The sequence below is a fragment of the Lissotriton helveticus genome, chromosome 5_1 (genome assembly GCF_964261635.1).
Source record: "Lissotriton helveticus chromosome 5_1, aLisHel1.1, whole genome shotgun sequence".
In the NCBI taxonomy this organism is placed as follows: domain Eukaryota; kingdom Metazoa; phylum Chordata; class Amphibia; order Caudata; family Salamandridae; genus Lissotriton; species Lissotriton helveticus.
Window position 1 is genome coordinate 1,189,829,360 of NC_136065.1, and position 16,214 is coordinate 1,189,845,573.

The window sequence follows — 16,214 nt, forward strand, 5'->3', positions numbered from 1 at the left end:
ATACAACTACTCCGTTTAGTGTACGGCCAAAACCGATCCGAGTTGATTTACGTAAAACGGCACAGACCAGCCAGATAAAGATGAGCTGAAATACCACCCTAAATGTAATATTGGTTCTAGAATTTCCATTCAGTCCTATTATGTTGTGTTGGTGAGGCTCCCGAAGCTGGAATTGTGTGCCCATAAGTGGATCTGTTGGCTGTGCTATTGGCAATAAGCTTCATCTCGCTGATTAAATATAAATGTGTTTGGTATTGCTGTGGATGAGTTCACAGAGTGGAGGTATTTTGCACAATAATAGAAATTCCAGTGTAAACGGCGTAGTCTTTTCAGACTTAAGAATTGGAGACACATGCCAGTTTTCTTGCATTTAGAAGATGCATGGAGAGAACAATTGGAAAGGGTTTTTTAGTCAATTTGGTGCAGGAAAATAATTATACCAGGCCTACCATAGTGCAATGAAACCACATTAGTCATTTTTTTATTAAAATATGTAATTAGGTACGGTCTTGGTACGTTATTTTTGGCCTTCGGAAAAATCTGTAAAAGGTAAATGGGTAAAAGTAATTATTTCTAACCTGTAACATTGTTTTCTTGGATTTGGCTCGATGTTGTCAACTTGAAAATATCTTATCGAGTTTCTCCCACGCGCTTTTTGTCAATTACCAACAGCCTGATTCATGTACGGGCCGTTTTGCGTGTCCCTAATAGCGATTAATAGCGACTCGCTATTGAGGAAACGCAAAACGGCATTCATGTACTTTTCGGGGAAAAAATAGCGACTCGCACGCGGGCGCTAAAGCCGTTAGCGACCTACAAAAAACGCAGAAAAATCGCTATTTCCGGCTACCTGCGATCGGGATTGCGACTCGCAATCCCGATTGCACGGGATTGCGACTCGCAATCCCGATTGCACGGGATTGCGACTCGCAATCCCGTGCGATCGGGAATGCGAGTCGCATTCTCGCGGGATCTGGAAAACGGGAAGACTCATTCCGAGCACCGTGATGACATCACAACCAGGAAGCAGCCAAATCCCACCCCCAAACACCACAGCGACGCTATCCTTCGAGTGTTCACGACGGAAAGCTGACGCTAAACCTCCGTTTGCGACTCCCGAACCGGCCGAAATAGCGACCGCCATGTCCGACGAACCTGTCCCTGGCCCCAGCAACAGCGCTGGCCGCAAGCGCAAACTCAAGTTCTCCGAGCAGGAGCTGGAGAACCTGATTGAAGGGGTGGTGGCCAACCATGACCAGCTCTTTGGTGCCAACTCCAGGAGGGTCCCAGAGCAGGAGAAGCCGAGGATCTGGGTGGGGATAGCCTCCAGCGTCAACTCTGTGGGCGTTGCGGACAGGTCGTTGGAGGAGCTGAAAAAGCGCTGGTACGACCTCCGAGGGCGTGCCAAGGAGAGGGTGGCGGAGCGCCTTGGTGAGGCATCAGGCACTGGAGGTGGTGGACCGACTGTCCCACCCAACACACCCCTGGAGGACCAGGTTGAGGACACCTTGGAGAGGGAGGCGTGTGTTGGCGAGACCCCTCTGGACTCCTCCCGCCCCACCCAAGACACCCAAGGTAAGTGGCATGCGACTGCGACCCTGTCCCCTATGACCGTCCCTGACCAAATAGGCTCACTCATTGGCCCTTAGTCATGCCTATGTTGTGCATCAGGAAATGCCCTAAAGCATTGTGGGAGACGTAGTATGTCCACAATGTAGTAGTACCACAATGCGGCCAGAAAGGTTCCAAATTGCGCACATCCACAGCCATCCAGGGAATGACACCCAGCATGCATGTAACATCTGCACGTCTGACAGTCACATGCACCTAATGAGTATCCACTTACCCTCACAGGTGCCGATGATAGCAGTGACAGCGAGAGGCTGCTGATTGATGAGGAGGCCCAGGAGGAGGAATCCCTACCCGATACCCAGCCACCAGCCCCTGCCGCTGCGCCAACACCAGCAGCCAGGCCCCCCACCGTACCTGCTGCTACATCTGCAGGCCCACCGGCTGCCAAGGCCAGGCCCCCCACCGTACCTGCTGCTACATCTGCAGGCCCACCGGCTGCCAAGGCCAGGCCCCCCACCTTACCTGCTGCTACATCTGCAGGCCCACCGGCTGCCAAGGCCAGGCCCCCCACCTTACCTGCTGCTACATCTGCAGGCCCACCGGCTGCCAAGGCCAGGGCCCCCACCTTACCTGCTGCTACATCTGCAGGCCCACCGGCTGCCAGAGCCAGGCACCCCACCAATGTGGCTCCAGTGCCTGCCGCACCTGCAACACCAGCTGCTACACCACCTGCAGCTCGTCCAACCAGATCTGGGCCAGCCACATCCGCAACACAGCGGCCGCACAGCAGGAGGGGCAATGGGCATCTCCATGCCTGCATGAGCGTGGAGCGGCGCATGCTCCGAATACACCAGCGCCAGTCGCAGCAGCAAGGAGCCATCCAGCTCCAGCTGCATAAGATTGGCCGCAATGTGGCGGGAGTCGGCGAGCGGATGGACCGCATGACGGCGGCCATGGACCGCATGACGGCGGCAATGGAGGACAATACTGCAGCGCTCGTGAAGCACCGCAGTGTTGCAAGCAGGCGCCACCACCAACTGTTGAGCCGGCTGTCGACCTATAGTCGGTCAAATTATGTGGCAGCAAATGCCACCACCCAGCTGTCGCGGCGCTCTTTGACCCAGCAGCACCAACTGGTCCAGTGCTGCGAGGACATTACCCGGGTGCTGGAGCACTTGACCACCGCCGTTACCGCACTGCATACACCTGTGCTACCGGCCATTGTAGGGGGAGACGATGCGAGTGAGGGTGCCTCCAGTGTGAGCAGCCACTCTGCCACGCAGGTCCCCCCACCTAGGCGCAGCACCAGGGCTACGCCTGGTACAGCTGCCCAGGATGAGGAAGAGCCTCACAGGCGCCTGGGAATTACGCGCCGGAGGCGCCAATGACATTGTGTGAGGGACACAGGCGCAGGCTGACGCTAAGCCTGCCATGAACCTTCACATGCAGTATGCAGGAATACTGTATTTTGTAAATAGTTGTTACCATGACCCTTTTTTCTTGTGAATCAAACAAATACATTTATTTTGCTGCACACATTCGCCTTGTGTAATCATTACATTTTGCATGCAATTGTGATATGTGGGGTGGGGGAAGGGGGTGGGCTAGAAATTGTTAGCTGTGATGTGGTTGCGACGTCTGTGGCCTTCAGCTGGGTTCTCCCCGCGTGCATGGTGCGCATGTGCTGGTGGCCGGTCGTCCCCCTCAGATTCACTGCCTGAGATGTCAACTGGTATCCGGCGCTTGGTTGCAATGTTATGAAGCATTGCACAGACAGCCACAATGCGGCAGCACGCTGCAGGACTGTAATACATGGCCCCACCTGTCTTGTGCAGTATACGGAACCTGCTCTTGAGCATGCCAAATGTCCTTTCAATACAGTTCCTTGTCCGGATGTGCGCAACATTGTAGCGCCGTTGCTGAGGTGTGGCAGGGTTGAGGTAAGGGGTCAGGAGGTATTCCCGTAGGGCGTAGCCACTGTCACCTGAATGAGAGGAGCAGATGTTGATTGCCTGTGCAGCGCAGTTACTTCATAGCAATGTGACATTGTCGACAAAGTGTACTGACCAAGTAGGTGTCCTTCCCCAAACTCTCCCCTGATCAGTCGTGTGTGGAGTCCGCTGTGCCTGAAGATAAAGGAGTCATGGGTACTCCCTGGGTACTGGGCCACAATGTCAGTGATGATGGTCTTGGCATTGCAGACCATCTGTATGTTGAGGGAGTGGTAGGACTTCCTGTTGCGGTACATATACTCCGTGCCAGCTGGTGGGCAGATGGCGACGTGGGTACAGTCTATGCAGCCGAGGACATGGGGAAAATGGGCGACATTATAAAATTGTAGTTTTGTCAGGTCCAATTCCTGTTGGCTCGTGGGAAATGTGATGTGCCGGTGGAGCTGGCTGAGCATGGCGTCAACAAAAGTGTGGAGGCAGCGTGACATGGTGGGCTGGGATATCCCCCCAGCAGCGGCTACTATGCCCTGGAAACTGCCAGAGGCCAGGAGTTGCAGGCTGCACAATACCTGCACATGTGTGGGCACAGAATTGTTTCGCCTTGTTGGGTGCTGCATGATGGGGTCGAGTTCTTGTATCAGCCAGGTGATCATTTCCCCATTCAGCCTGTATTTTGCATAAATCTGTTCTCTGGTTTGGCCCAGCAAGGTGACCCGCTGCCGGTAAATCCTTGCCTGCCTCATGCGTCTCCTCCGTGCTGCTCGCTGTAGCCTTCGCCGCCTCACCACCATGTACATCCCAGGCATTGTGGAACGCCTAATGCTGCTGCTGAATGTCCTTATGTGTGATTGGTCAGGCCTGGACCTGTTGGTGATTGGCCAACAGTTTTTCAAATTTTACTTAATCATGGCTTTTATGGTTACCACCTGCTTTGAGTTGTCCTTAAATTGCGCCGCGCAAACGTGCGATTTAGCGCTTTTTCGCTAATGTATTTCTTTCATGAATGCCGATTGAGACAATATTGCGTTTCGCTATTCATTTCGCAGATTCCGTGGTTGGTCGCTATTTCCGTATCGCTAATGCTCGACTTCCCGGAGTCTGCGACTATTACAGCGTAATCGCTATTCCAATCGCTATTATTTTTTTGCGATTTCGCTATTTCGTACTTGAATGCCGATTCCGTGTTTTGCACCCGCAATTGCGTTTTCGCAGCCATTGCGGGCGCTATTTCGCTTCATGAATCAGGCTGCAAGTCTCCTCTTTTTCACCACACCAGACCAACCATTTTATGGATTGAACAACATGGGCAGCGCCTTAGTGAGCATTAAAAAGCAGGAAAGATACAGTTCTGAAAGGCACACCTGCCCTAATGAAGCCTGCAGATAACCTTTATTAAGTGCTGGCCTATCTACACTGGCTTCCACCAGAGAAACGATCTAGTACAAGGTGCTGATCAGTTCTCACTACATCATTTCAGCAAATGTTTCAGTTATTGGCAAAAGGGTCCTTCCCAGCTATGTTCTACCCTACCACCTCAGAACAACACGGCATCATCTGCTCAGGATAGTTCTGCAGCTGTCACCGATGCAAGATGAAAGATCTGCCTGCCTTGCTGTTGGTGGCTGGAAGAGAGTCACTTGGACGTTTAGAAAGATTGAGAAAACAAAACTATTGCAGTGAGTTTCAGGGCAAGGCCTACTCCCCATTTCTCTTAGTTTTCCCACCACTGACAGATATGTTACACTGCACAGGGTTTATTAAATCTCACCTGTGGCGTAGCTTGTGGCAGTTATGCTAGCACACGGACCATACACCTCTTATAGCATAACATAAGCTGTTCCTGGACTATTCTAGATGAGGGCACATTGACCTTCATCACTTGTATAAGAGCCCATTGTGTTTCCCTTCCTTCACTTCTCCATCCTTCCATGGTCGACCAAGGCTCACAACAGCTTCTTCTCACTAGGATGGCCACATTTACCTTGATGCACCTGTAGTACTACCGCTTCTGGTCACCCGCTTGGCAGGAATGCCACCACTCCTTGCGAGCCCAAATGACCAGCACTGACCGCTCACTGTTGTAGGGCACAGAGTGGCACAGTGCTAGTGTGGAGTGAGGTGAGTGGTGACATGAATGGGGAACTTGTTAATGAATCGCAATTCGGTTTTACGGTTCAGCATTTTGAAGGGGCGTGTTTAGTGCATCCCTTCCAAATACCAAAACGCAGTGGTATTCATTAATGTTTTCCAACCGAATGACGGTTGCAAAACATTACTGTATTACCAGCTACTGAAAGGTAGTGTAACCATTGGTAAATAGGAAGAGGTCCATGGGACCTTTGAGGATGTTTAACAAAATATGTTTGAGAGCAGGCAGTGGTCGCATTGGTTACTGGCTACTCCTCTAAAATGAAACTTAAACTTAAATGGGACCAGCAGGATACCATGTCTGCAATTACTTTGTAATAAAGCAATGTATTTTTTGTAATTCAGCCTGTTATCCTTAAAAAAATCGGACTATGTTTAAAATGAAAAGTTTCTTTCTTTTTTTTTTTTGATTGAACAGGAGGATACAGTGGGCCTGGGGACCTGCACAAAGGTACATTCGCAATGGGGAAGGGGTTCCAGGACCCCTTCCGTTTCGCGAATGATTATCCTTCCAGCTTGGGTTGCCAGTGTATTAATGTTTTTTTACCGGATTACGGCCGCAAAATGTTGATTCATATGATTACAATTCTGTATTTGGAAAAGAAGCCTACACCACGCCCCTTTCAGATTCCAGACACAGAATCGGTATCCATTTCTAAACACATTTAGGAATTCGGAAAAACTTTTCCTAAATCGCCAACTGTGTAATACCCAAGTAAAAGGCTTTTCGCGTTTGGGAACCCGTTGCGAACGCTAAAACCATTTGTACACCTGGCCCTAGGTTAGTTACCCAGAGGCCCTGACCTGATGTGGCAGTTCCATAATTTGTTCCTGTTAGGAAACCATTCCCTCCGTTGTCATATGAAGAAGCCAGGCTTCTTAAAGTCCCAAATCCCAGTCGTGCTATATAACCTAAGGTTTGCACCTGCAGGTCTGTCCTTTTACAAGTCAGGAGTCCGCTTTTTAGCTTTAAATTGTTTGCTAAATGCTCGCCTGTAAGAGTTTATATTTAGTTGATACTTTCGAAGAGGTGAATTGAGGTGGGCGCGGGGTCTGAGAAGCAGCACGCGTTAAAGGCTGAAGGCACGCGATCTGTGCTGTACCCCGAGATGCCTTCCCTCCCAGACTGACCTCTCGCACATATCTCCTCCCCACAGCATGTTGTTAAGAGAGTGTCACCTCTCGGATGTGTCGTAATTGCCTGTGATCGACTCGAACAGCCCCTGGACTTAATTCAAGAGGCCTGCAAGACGCTCGGACTGGAATTAGGACAGAATCTGCATCTAGCAATAAACTGTGCTGCTCACGAAGTAATGGACTATGTAAGTAGCTATCTTTTAATGTGTTTCTCTAATTGAAAGTGTGTTTTTTCCCACTCTGCGTCCTCTACGCATAATGTATCGCTTTAGGCAGCATTTAAAAGTATTAAGGAACGCTTTGGGCGCTAGTGCCGCAATCAAATACATTTTAATAATTTCCTCTTTTTTAGAGTAAAGGAAAATACGAAGTGCTGAGCGGAGTAAGTAAGAGCCCCGACGAGATGGTTGATATGTACGTGGACTTAATTAATAAACACCCATCAGTTGTGGCTTTGATGGACCCGCTGCGGAAGGAGGTTAGTCGGTTATAACTGCAATATGCGTGGACGAGAATGTGAGAATGCATTTACTTAAAGAGCGTGCCAATTGATCTGCTAATGTTTTCTGGAAATATCTTCTGGACTCTCAGCTGCTGGCCCATGAATGACATTTCCACATCATTTTACACAAGTGATAGCGTGGTACATTGTATGCTGCCTCAGAGGTAGGATTCCTTAGAGCAATGTGATTTAACCCAGTTGTTCATTTGTAAAAAAAAAGTAAGTGCCGGATTTCTCGTCAGAGGCAACTTGCACCAGCTCATTTATCCCGTTAGCGCTGCCTAAAACAGAATCAAGTACTAACCATGAAAGTGGGGAGAAGATATGACGTAATGGCAAGAGGTGCCGACCTCGGAACTCGGGGACTATGCGTCAGCTCCACATCCTGTTATTCTGGGCAAATCACCACCTAATTTCCCTGTAAATGAATGTTTTTATAACTGGTGCTCCTGAAATGCTCCGGTGTTGATAAAGTGCCAGGTACTGAGCACTGGAAACCACCGGCTCATATTAAGCACTGATTGAACCTAGTCATCAAAGAACATAAAGATTCCCTCTTATTGCTTAAAAATAAATCCAGTGTCGTTTCCAAATTTACCAGTGTTTTCAAAGACATTTTTCTGCCTTTTGGTTTTGCCTCCACCACTAATATTAGGAATTTATTCCAGGGCCGGCTCCTCCGCAATGGCAGAGTAGCCTCACCCCAGCGTCTTTTCAGCCTGCTTAGGCCAATCCACGCGCTGCTTTCGTAGCAGGAGCGCAGCGTGGGGATTGGACAGGGAGTCTGTGACATAGTCCCAGTGTCTGCTAGGACAAGGAAGAACCAACACAGAGGCACGACGCAGCAGGTAAGTTTAACTTTTTTTACATTTGTATAATTATTAAACTTTCTCAGCGCTCCCCACCCATGCTCCCGCCCCCCACCCCACCACTTTTTCTATGAGGCGACCGCCGCTGATTTATTTATGCATTTAGCACACATTTCATAAACAAACATTTATTAATATTAATTCTGATGTAAAAACAAAGCGCCTGACAGTGGATCCCTTCTAACTGGCAGCACCTAAGTTGCTATCCCTCCATAATTCTGACCTCATATATACTCATGAGGAAATGTGTGCACACTGTATAACACCCACTGTCACAATGTTGTCCCAGACGGAACTCAACAATTATAAAACAAAAGCACAGTTGCACCACTACTCAATAAACAGGGAAATCATGTATACAATCTATTCCCAAACAACAAAGTTCTTCCAAAGTTTCATTTATTCAGTATTAAAAAGATTTATAAAAACAGGGTCATGGACATCAGTTGTTGACAATGGCACAGCCAACGCGTTTCATCCTTGAAAGGACTTCTTCAGGGCATTGGATGTTCCCCGTATCATAAAGGGGTAACAGGGTTAACAGATATGTGGTTCCAATATCAAGGAATCAAGTGAGCATCTTCTTCCTGCTTCTGTCCTCCGGTTACTACGCCTGGCACTCTGATGGACCCTGATCGGCTTCATGATAGCTCGTCACCGGCTGTAAGCCATTGATTGACGGCGCTTTACCTCAGTTTTATAAGCGGCTTTAGGTCGGATATGACCAATAGTTTCCCTTGATATGCTGTGATACATGGGGTGCCAATACTGTAAAAGTTTGAAACTGCATAATCTGAAAACATTTGAACTAAACGAGATGTTAGAATCTCACATTCGTGAGCGGAATTAATCCTTTATTTTTTAAACAAGAATTATTTTTCATAAATTTGGTTTTTGATTTCACCAACTTAACGAATTTTTTAAGACCTTATATACACTGCATATACAAAATTACAACCATCATAATTACAAAAAACTATTTGCTACATTTATAATCAACATCCATTCAAACCTCAATCACTCAATATCAAAGACAACCACAGACAAACATATAATTGTACAATGGAATAACAAAATTCACAGGAAGCCATATATACATTTTTCAATTGACTTAAAACACGGTTGATATGAATTCAGGCTACAAAAAGTCTACGCGTTTCGAACTCCTTGTTGATGATGGAGTTCTCATCGGGACCAGAATCTGTGAATAAAGAAAAAACCTTTTCTTAGCAACCTCCTATTTACAAGTATCTCCTTAGCTGTGACCACCATCACTACTGGCTACGCAACTCTTACCTCTGCACGACAGAGAAGCTATGGTTGATTGTTTGGGCAATCCCGTCGCACAATCCAAATCTGTATCAGACAGAAACCCATAGTACCCTGCTGTTACAACAACACTTATTCCACTTTCACGCTGTGGCTGAAGCAGAATACTAAGGAGATACTTATATATGGCTTCCTGTGAATTTTGTTATTCCAGTGTACAATTATATGTTTGTCTGTGGTTGTCTTTGATATTGAGTGATTGAGGTTTGAATGGATGTTGATTATAAATGTAGCAAATTGTTTTTTGTAATTATGATGGTTGTAATTTTGTATATGCAGTGTATATAGGGTCTTAAAAAATTCGTTAAGTTGGTGAAATCAAAAACCAAATTTATGAAAAAAATTCTTGTTTAAAAAATAAAGGATTAATTCCGCTCACGAATGTGAGATTCTAACATCTCGTTTAGTTCAGATGTTTTCAGATTATTCAGTTTCAAACGTTTACAGTATTGGCACTTCTTTTGTTATTTAATGCTTGTGGCTAAGCCTTGCTGTTGGGAGCCCTGACCCAGTGGTGGTTTTTTCGTGATACATGGGGAGCACATGTATTTCGCCGAGTGCCATCGAATTTATATCTTTCATAGACCACATTTTTCCAAATATTTAACGGTGCAAGTAATGTAATTCCACACTCTTATTATCAGATAACAATGACTGTAACGTTTTTGAAAGTCAGTGTGGTTAGTCAACTCTTGTATCATCTAGAGTTTTCCTTTTAAACTAAAGTTTGATGTAGGCAACTCAAAATAGTTCAGCAACTCCACCCCCTTGAACAATCCTGCCAGTCCCCCATCTTTGTATTGTTGATTAAAGAATATGCCATCTTCCTGCTTTCCTTATGTCTGCTAACTAGCCAACCAATCCAACCAGAAGTTGAGTCACATTGGGGTTTGGCAGTTATGGCCTGATCAGTTTACTTTTGGTAACTGCACAACACCATGATTCACAATCTGGAGCATAGCTTATTTTATAACTGTAGTGATTACACATGAAATGTTTAGTTCCATCTGAAGATATCTTGGAGGATTCATATATATTATTAATATTATATGAGATGATTTTCTTGTTTAAACAGTTAGGCCTCAACAGTTGAGGCTGATTGCTATTAATGAAGCCTGGAAATACCTAGACCCTGCCTTACTACAAGGAAAATGTGCAAAAGCTCTCAGAAAGCATGCACTCATTTTGTGTTACTTTGCCCAGTTTGCAGAGAAACCTGCCTGAGGCTGTTTTTAGGGCTCGGCCTCCGCCCACGAAAGTGGGAGGAGTTTCGAGCTCCTAATGTTAAAGAGAAAAAAAAAGTTTCTCCTAGGGCTTTGGCGAGACACATTCCACACATTCCTTAGTGTGTTATGTCATCTGGCCAGTGATTCGTCTTCGCTGTGGTGTCTTTTTAATAGCCTTGAAGTGATAGGCTAAATGTCGTTTTGGTCAGCCATGTTTGGCATTTTTCGTTCGTGTGCGCGCAAAGAAGTACATTAATTATAATTAGGAGCTGTCAGGGTGCCTCCGTAAGTGAATCCAGATGGCCGGGCGCGTTCACCATTCAGCAACGCTCAGCGCGCAGCTGCTGCATGCCAGGCCGGGAAAGGGCTTCATTAGCCTCACTCATCCGGCGCTGAGACAGCAAGACACGGGGGCCCACGGCCCCCTCCCATATCTGTAACGGCGAAACAGGACAGATGCAATAAAGAGTGCCTAGGAGCTGGCTAGATGCACCATGGAGCGCTTCGAATTGGGTAAAAGATGCCCGTTTCAAAGCAGCCACATGCAACTTAACATACTTACAAGCGGGCGTGTGTGTACTTTACGGGGTGCTTCGAGTCATTCTGGGTGAAATAGCGAGCGCTTCGAAGAGGGCAGTGAGTAAAGAGTGCTACTTGTCTGCTGAATCATTCAGCCAGAGGAAGTCTCTGCCGAAGCTGTGAAAGCTGACATCTACAACCCTTCTGCACTCAGGCACATCCCGCGTTATTCACACCACCTCAGCCCTGCACGGCAGGCTTCATGGCAGTGGTGTAGCGCAAAGTGATGGCAGAGGCCTCCGAGTTTCACAGATGATTGCCCACCAAGGAGCAAGGCCTGGTGCCCTGAGCAGCCAGCCTGACGCCCTTCCTCCCCCTGAGCCACTTGTTCGGACCTTAACATGAAAATACAAAAGGAATGAATGCGTTGGTTTCGTCCCTCCTTCTGCCCAGAGCTTGCAGAGTGGCGGTGTTTTCTGCTGGACTCAATAAAATGTGTTTGGGGTTTGTGGTCTGACCAGAGGATTCTGGGGGCTCCCTGTAGTTCTTATACAAAAGTGGCTTGCACAATGAAGTCCGGCCGTCGCATAAACGGTGTCTGCAGCCTTTGCAGGGAAAGGCCCGGTTGCCAGACCCAGGGGACCTGCCAGCCTTCGGCTCAGGACCGGCTCCAGGAGTGTTGATGTGGATGGGCCACGGGTTTGTTTGGGTGGGCCACTGTGGGTCCAATTTTTGTCAATTCTGTAACCCCAAGTTTTACATCATATCTTCCTCCAAACAGGCATAACGAGCATATAGAGAGATATTTTAGAGTAGCAGTGGATGCCTATGCTCAACAGCTCATCTCTTATAATTTCCAGCAGGCTAGGCTTAAGCACCAGCAGCACCAGGATTCCAAGCAGATTGTAACAGCAGTTCAACGTTAAGGAGGTACCTGTAACCACACCGGAGCCTTGACAGGAAGACAGGCACTGAAAGCTTCATCCGGGTTCGAGCCTGAAGCCTGGCTCTGGCTCAGCCTGAGGTCTTGTTGGAAAATTCGAGCCCATAATAAGCCGAACTATTATGAACTTTCTGCCTGCCACCCTCAATCTCATCAGGATGTGGCGTCACAGCGAGAGCTTCCAACTTTGAAACTGAACAAGCTAGGTTTGAGTCATGGTGTTGGCTCAACATCCTGTGATTTTGGGCAAATCTCAAGTGCCTAAAATAAATGAATGTTACCATGTACATTGTAACTGGTGTTCATGTGAAGCGCTTCAATATCTCCAGGTAGAGTTCACACTAGATAAAAATCTTAGAAAACCTGGAAGGTAAAAACCAAAGCACTAACATAAGAAGGAGAGACAATTAGCCATTTAGCGGCTGATTTGTACAAAGTGAAAACATAAAACCTGGATAAATTGCAGCATTTCCACTGAAATTGTGTGAGCTTGGGCAAATATTTCATTTCACCAAAACTCGATGTTCTTCATATTTTCACATTCAGATACATGAATTAGAAAACCAACTATACAAAACCTATTGCGCTTCATTTAATAGACTAATGTTGCTCTTTAATTATCAGGGCCCACGTGACAACTGTTTTGCCTGTTGATTCACTAATAGCACTGCCACTAGTGTGAGGCCAGTGGCAGGCATGACTGTAAGCTCATGTTTAAAAATTATCACTTATAACAAGTGTGTTAGTGCAGCACTGTATTGTCACATATTTATGTCAAAGCTTTCTTGTGTTAAAGAAATACAGTCTCATCAATATTTTAAAAAGTGTATCATATTTTACATGATGTTTGTTATATGTTTTACATAGCAAACATTTTCAGGGCTCGGATTGTGCATGGCTCTAAGAGCCAAGCCAGAGCCTGAGCTCGGCTCTCCCTGTTAACTTGTTTCCTCTCTCACCTCTAACCCCAAAACCCATTTTCAATTTTAAAGACGGTGAAAACAACATTTCGACATGCTGACGTTGAGATTGATGGAGCACTTAACAGGTGCCTTCTCCGTGGCTTCTTCTGCCGTGATTGGGTGGGCCAAAGTTCACATTTGGGTGGGCCTGGCCCCTGCTTTGGCTCCTCGTAACCATGGGCAGAAGGAGACACTGGCTGAAGAACCATTAACTCACTGATGTACTCGACCAGCGTTCAACCCTGTTGCCTCGTGAATATACAAAGATTGCAGCAACATTAACCAACTGAGCTATCTTACCCGGATACGAGGGTGTGATCTGCAAATTAAATCATTTTAAATTGCATTTTGTTGTTGCCATTGATTTTAAAGACTGCTAATTTCCCTTGTACCACGCACTTGTGACAGTACCGGTCAGCCGATTCAGGGCTGAGACGGCATCCTGTTACTAGGGCAACGCCGCGTCACTGCAGCGGACACGCCCACCCACGTGACCTTCACGTGACCACGCCCACTTGCTCTATTTGAGCGCGCGCAGACCGATTTCGCGCGTTCAGAGAAACTCCACTCCTGAGGCGGAAAGCCGGGAGTTAGCACGATCATTTTAAATTGCATTTTGTTGTTGCCATTGATTTTAAAGACTGCTAATTTCCCTTGTACCACGCACTTGTGACAGTACCGGTCAGCCGATTCAGGGCTGAGACGGCATCCTGTTACTAGGGCAACGCCGCGTCACTGCAGCGGACACGCCCACCCACGTGACCTTCACGTGACCACGCCCACTTCATATGCCAGCCCATAGACATAAAAATGTGCTGTAACAGGAAGCGCAGCGGACGCGTCGAATGCGCGCCGAAGGCGCGCATAAGGCAAGCTCGTCTGCGCTCGTCCGCGCCGAGGGAGGGCCGATGGCCACCCCCCCTGCAACTCCAGACCCACGGCCTCGTGCACATACGGTGAGATTAACCTATTCCGCCGGCGAATTACGCCAACTAAGACATCTAGCGGATCAACCGCACTCAATCCCTATTTTAAGACACTCCAACCACATTGTAGGCCCAGTGTCATGTCCATCTTGCATCAAACTTTCCAGCGAATCTTCTACAAATAACATACCTTCCATACAAGCGGCACTAATAAATGCCAGATCCCTCCCTAAACACAAAACGGAAATAGCCGACTTGATCGACGCGTATAAACTTGACCTATTGTTTATTACCGAAACGTGGGGCGATGAGGCCTCAGGACCCGACTTTGCTGAAGCTACTCCCAACGATTTTAATGTCTGTAGACTCGATAGACCAATAAAAAGAGGTGGCGGCATTGCCATCATTTATAAAAGCCACTTCAGACTCACAACCAAACCTTATATATGTTCAGAATACGAATCTCTCATATTCACATTAGGCCTATCAGCAAAAACATCCTTTAAGGGATTGCTGATGTACCGCCCTCCTGGCTCAAGAGCTAAGTTTTTATCTAACTTAGGCAATTTACTAGAAGCAGTTGCGGACACCCCCCAGTTTACGCTACTAGGTGACTTTAATTTTCACCTTGAGATCTCAAATAACCAAGACACCATGCAACTTATCTCAGACCTGGAAGCTGTGGGACTAATACAGCTCATTAACTCTCCAACCCACCAGGCCGGTCACACATTAGACGGCATATTTACAAATAGCCCTCTTGTAAAAATTACCCAGATAATCCCTTTGATCTGGTCAGACCATTCAGCCATCTGCTTCACAATACAGACAACTAACACTAAATTGAACACCGGTGTACCAGCTCGATCAACACACAGAGACTGGAAAAATATTGATATTTGTCAACTAGCAGAGATGATACATAACACATATATCCCTATCGAGCAAGACCCTACCAAAGCATCTCTAAACTACCTGACCAATCTGCACTCGGCCTGTAACAAACTAGCCCCTCCCAAATCTACACGCCGAAACAGAACAACACCGTCAGCCCCATGGTTCACGGAGGCCTTACGCATGCAGAAACAACACTGCAGGAACCTGGAAAGACAATGGCGTCGCAACTACAGCCCGACAGACAAATCCAACTACAAAAATGCCCTCGCCATTTACAAAAGAGCGATAACTACCGAGAAAAGTCACTACTTTACCACTCAGATCAATCAGGCAAAAAATTCATCAGGAGAATTATTCAGGGTAGTTACTACCTTATCCAACCCCCCGACGCCGCCCTTAGAGACTTCTCAAGCTCTGACCGATGCCTTGGCTACTTTCTTTGAGGAAAAAGTCAGTACCATCTTCCAGACTTTTTCGCGATCTACCCCTCTACTATCTGTGACTTCTCCCTCTACTAGCAAGTCATCAACGTTCCTATCTTTTAACCCTGTAGATAAAGATTATATCCAACGTCTAGTAGCTAGCACCAAATCTGGCTCTCCCCTGGACCCTTGTCCCCCTTCCATTCTCAACCGCATACCGGAAGCAATTTCCCCTTCATTATCCTCTATATGTAATGCCATGTTCGCCACGGGAACATATCCTTCAGTCTGGAAAGAAGCGATCATAAAACCATTGCTGAAAAAACCCACGCTAGACCCTCTCCTTCCAGCAAGCTATAGACCGATCGCTTGTCTCCCATTCCCAGCAAAGATTTTTGAAAAATCCATGAACCAGCAGCTGTCAAAATACATAAATGACAACAATCTATTAGACGACACTCAGTTCGGTTTTAGGCAGGGACACGGGACCGAGACGGCACTACTGAAAGCCGCGGACGAGATTAGAACTACTATGGACAAGGGAGGATCGGCCGTCTTGATACTCCTGGATCTCTCCTCTGCTTTTGACACGGTCGACCACAGCACATTGATCGACCGTGTCACAGCCCTGGGAATAGGAGGAACAGCCAAAGACCTGATTGCTTCATTTCTCGCCAATCGACCACAGACTGTCAAAATGGGAAACTACACCTCACAGACCTTCTCCCTCCCCTGTGGAGTCCCTCAAGGCTCCTCGCTAAGTCCGACGCTTTTTAATATCTATGTATCGGACTTGGCGAGGGTGATAAA

General features: G+C 47.1%; 1 protein-coding gene across 1 annotated transcript in view; it reads left to right on the forward strand.

Annotated features, from left to right (window-relative positions):
• ENO4 (enolase 4) overlaps positions 1-16,214 on the forward strand; it is a 578,809-nt gene that overhangs the window by 235,599 nt on the left and 326,996 nt on the right. Inside the window, 2 exon segments of the mRNA XM_078643902.1 lie at positions 6,830-6,994; positions 7,162-7,287. Coding sequence (XP_078500028.1) covers positions 6,830-6,994; positions 7,162-7,287 — 291 coding nt within the window.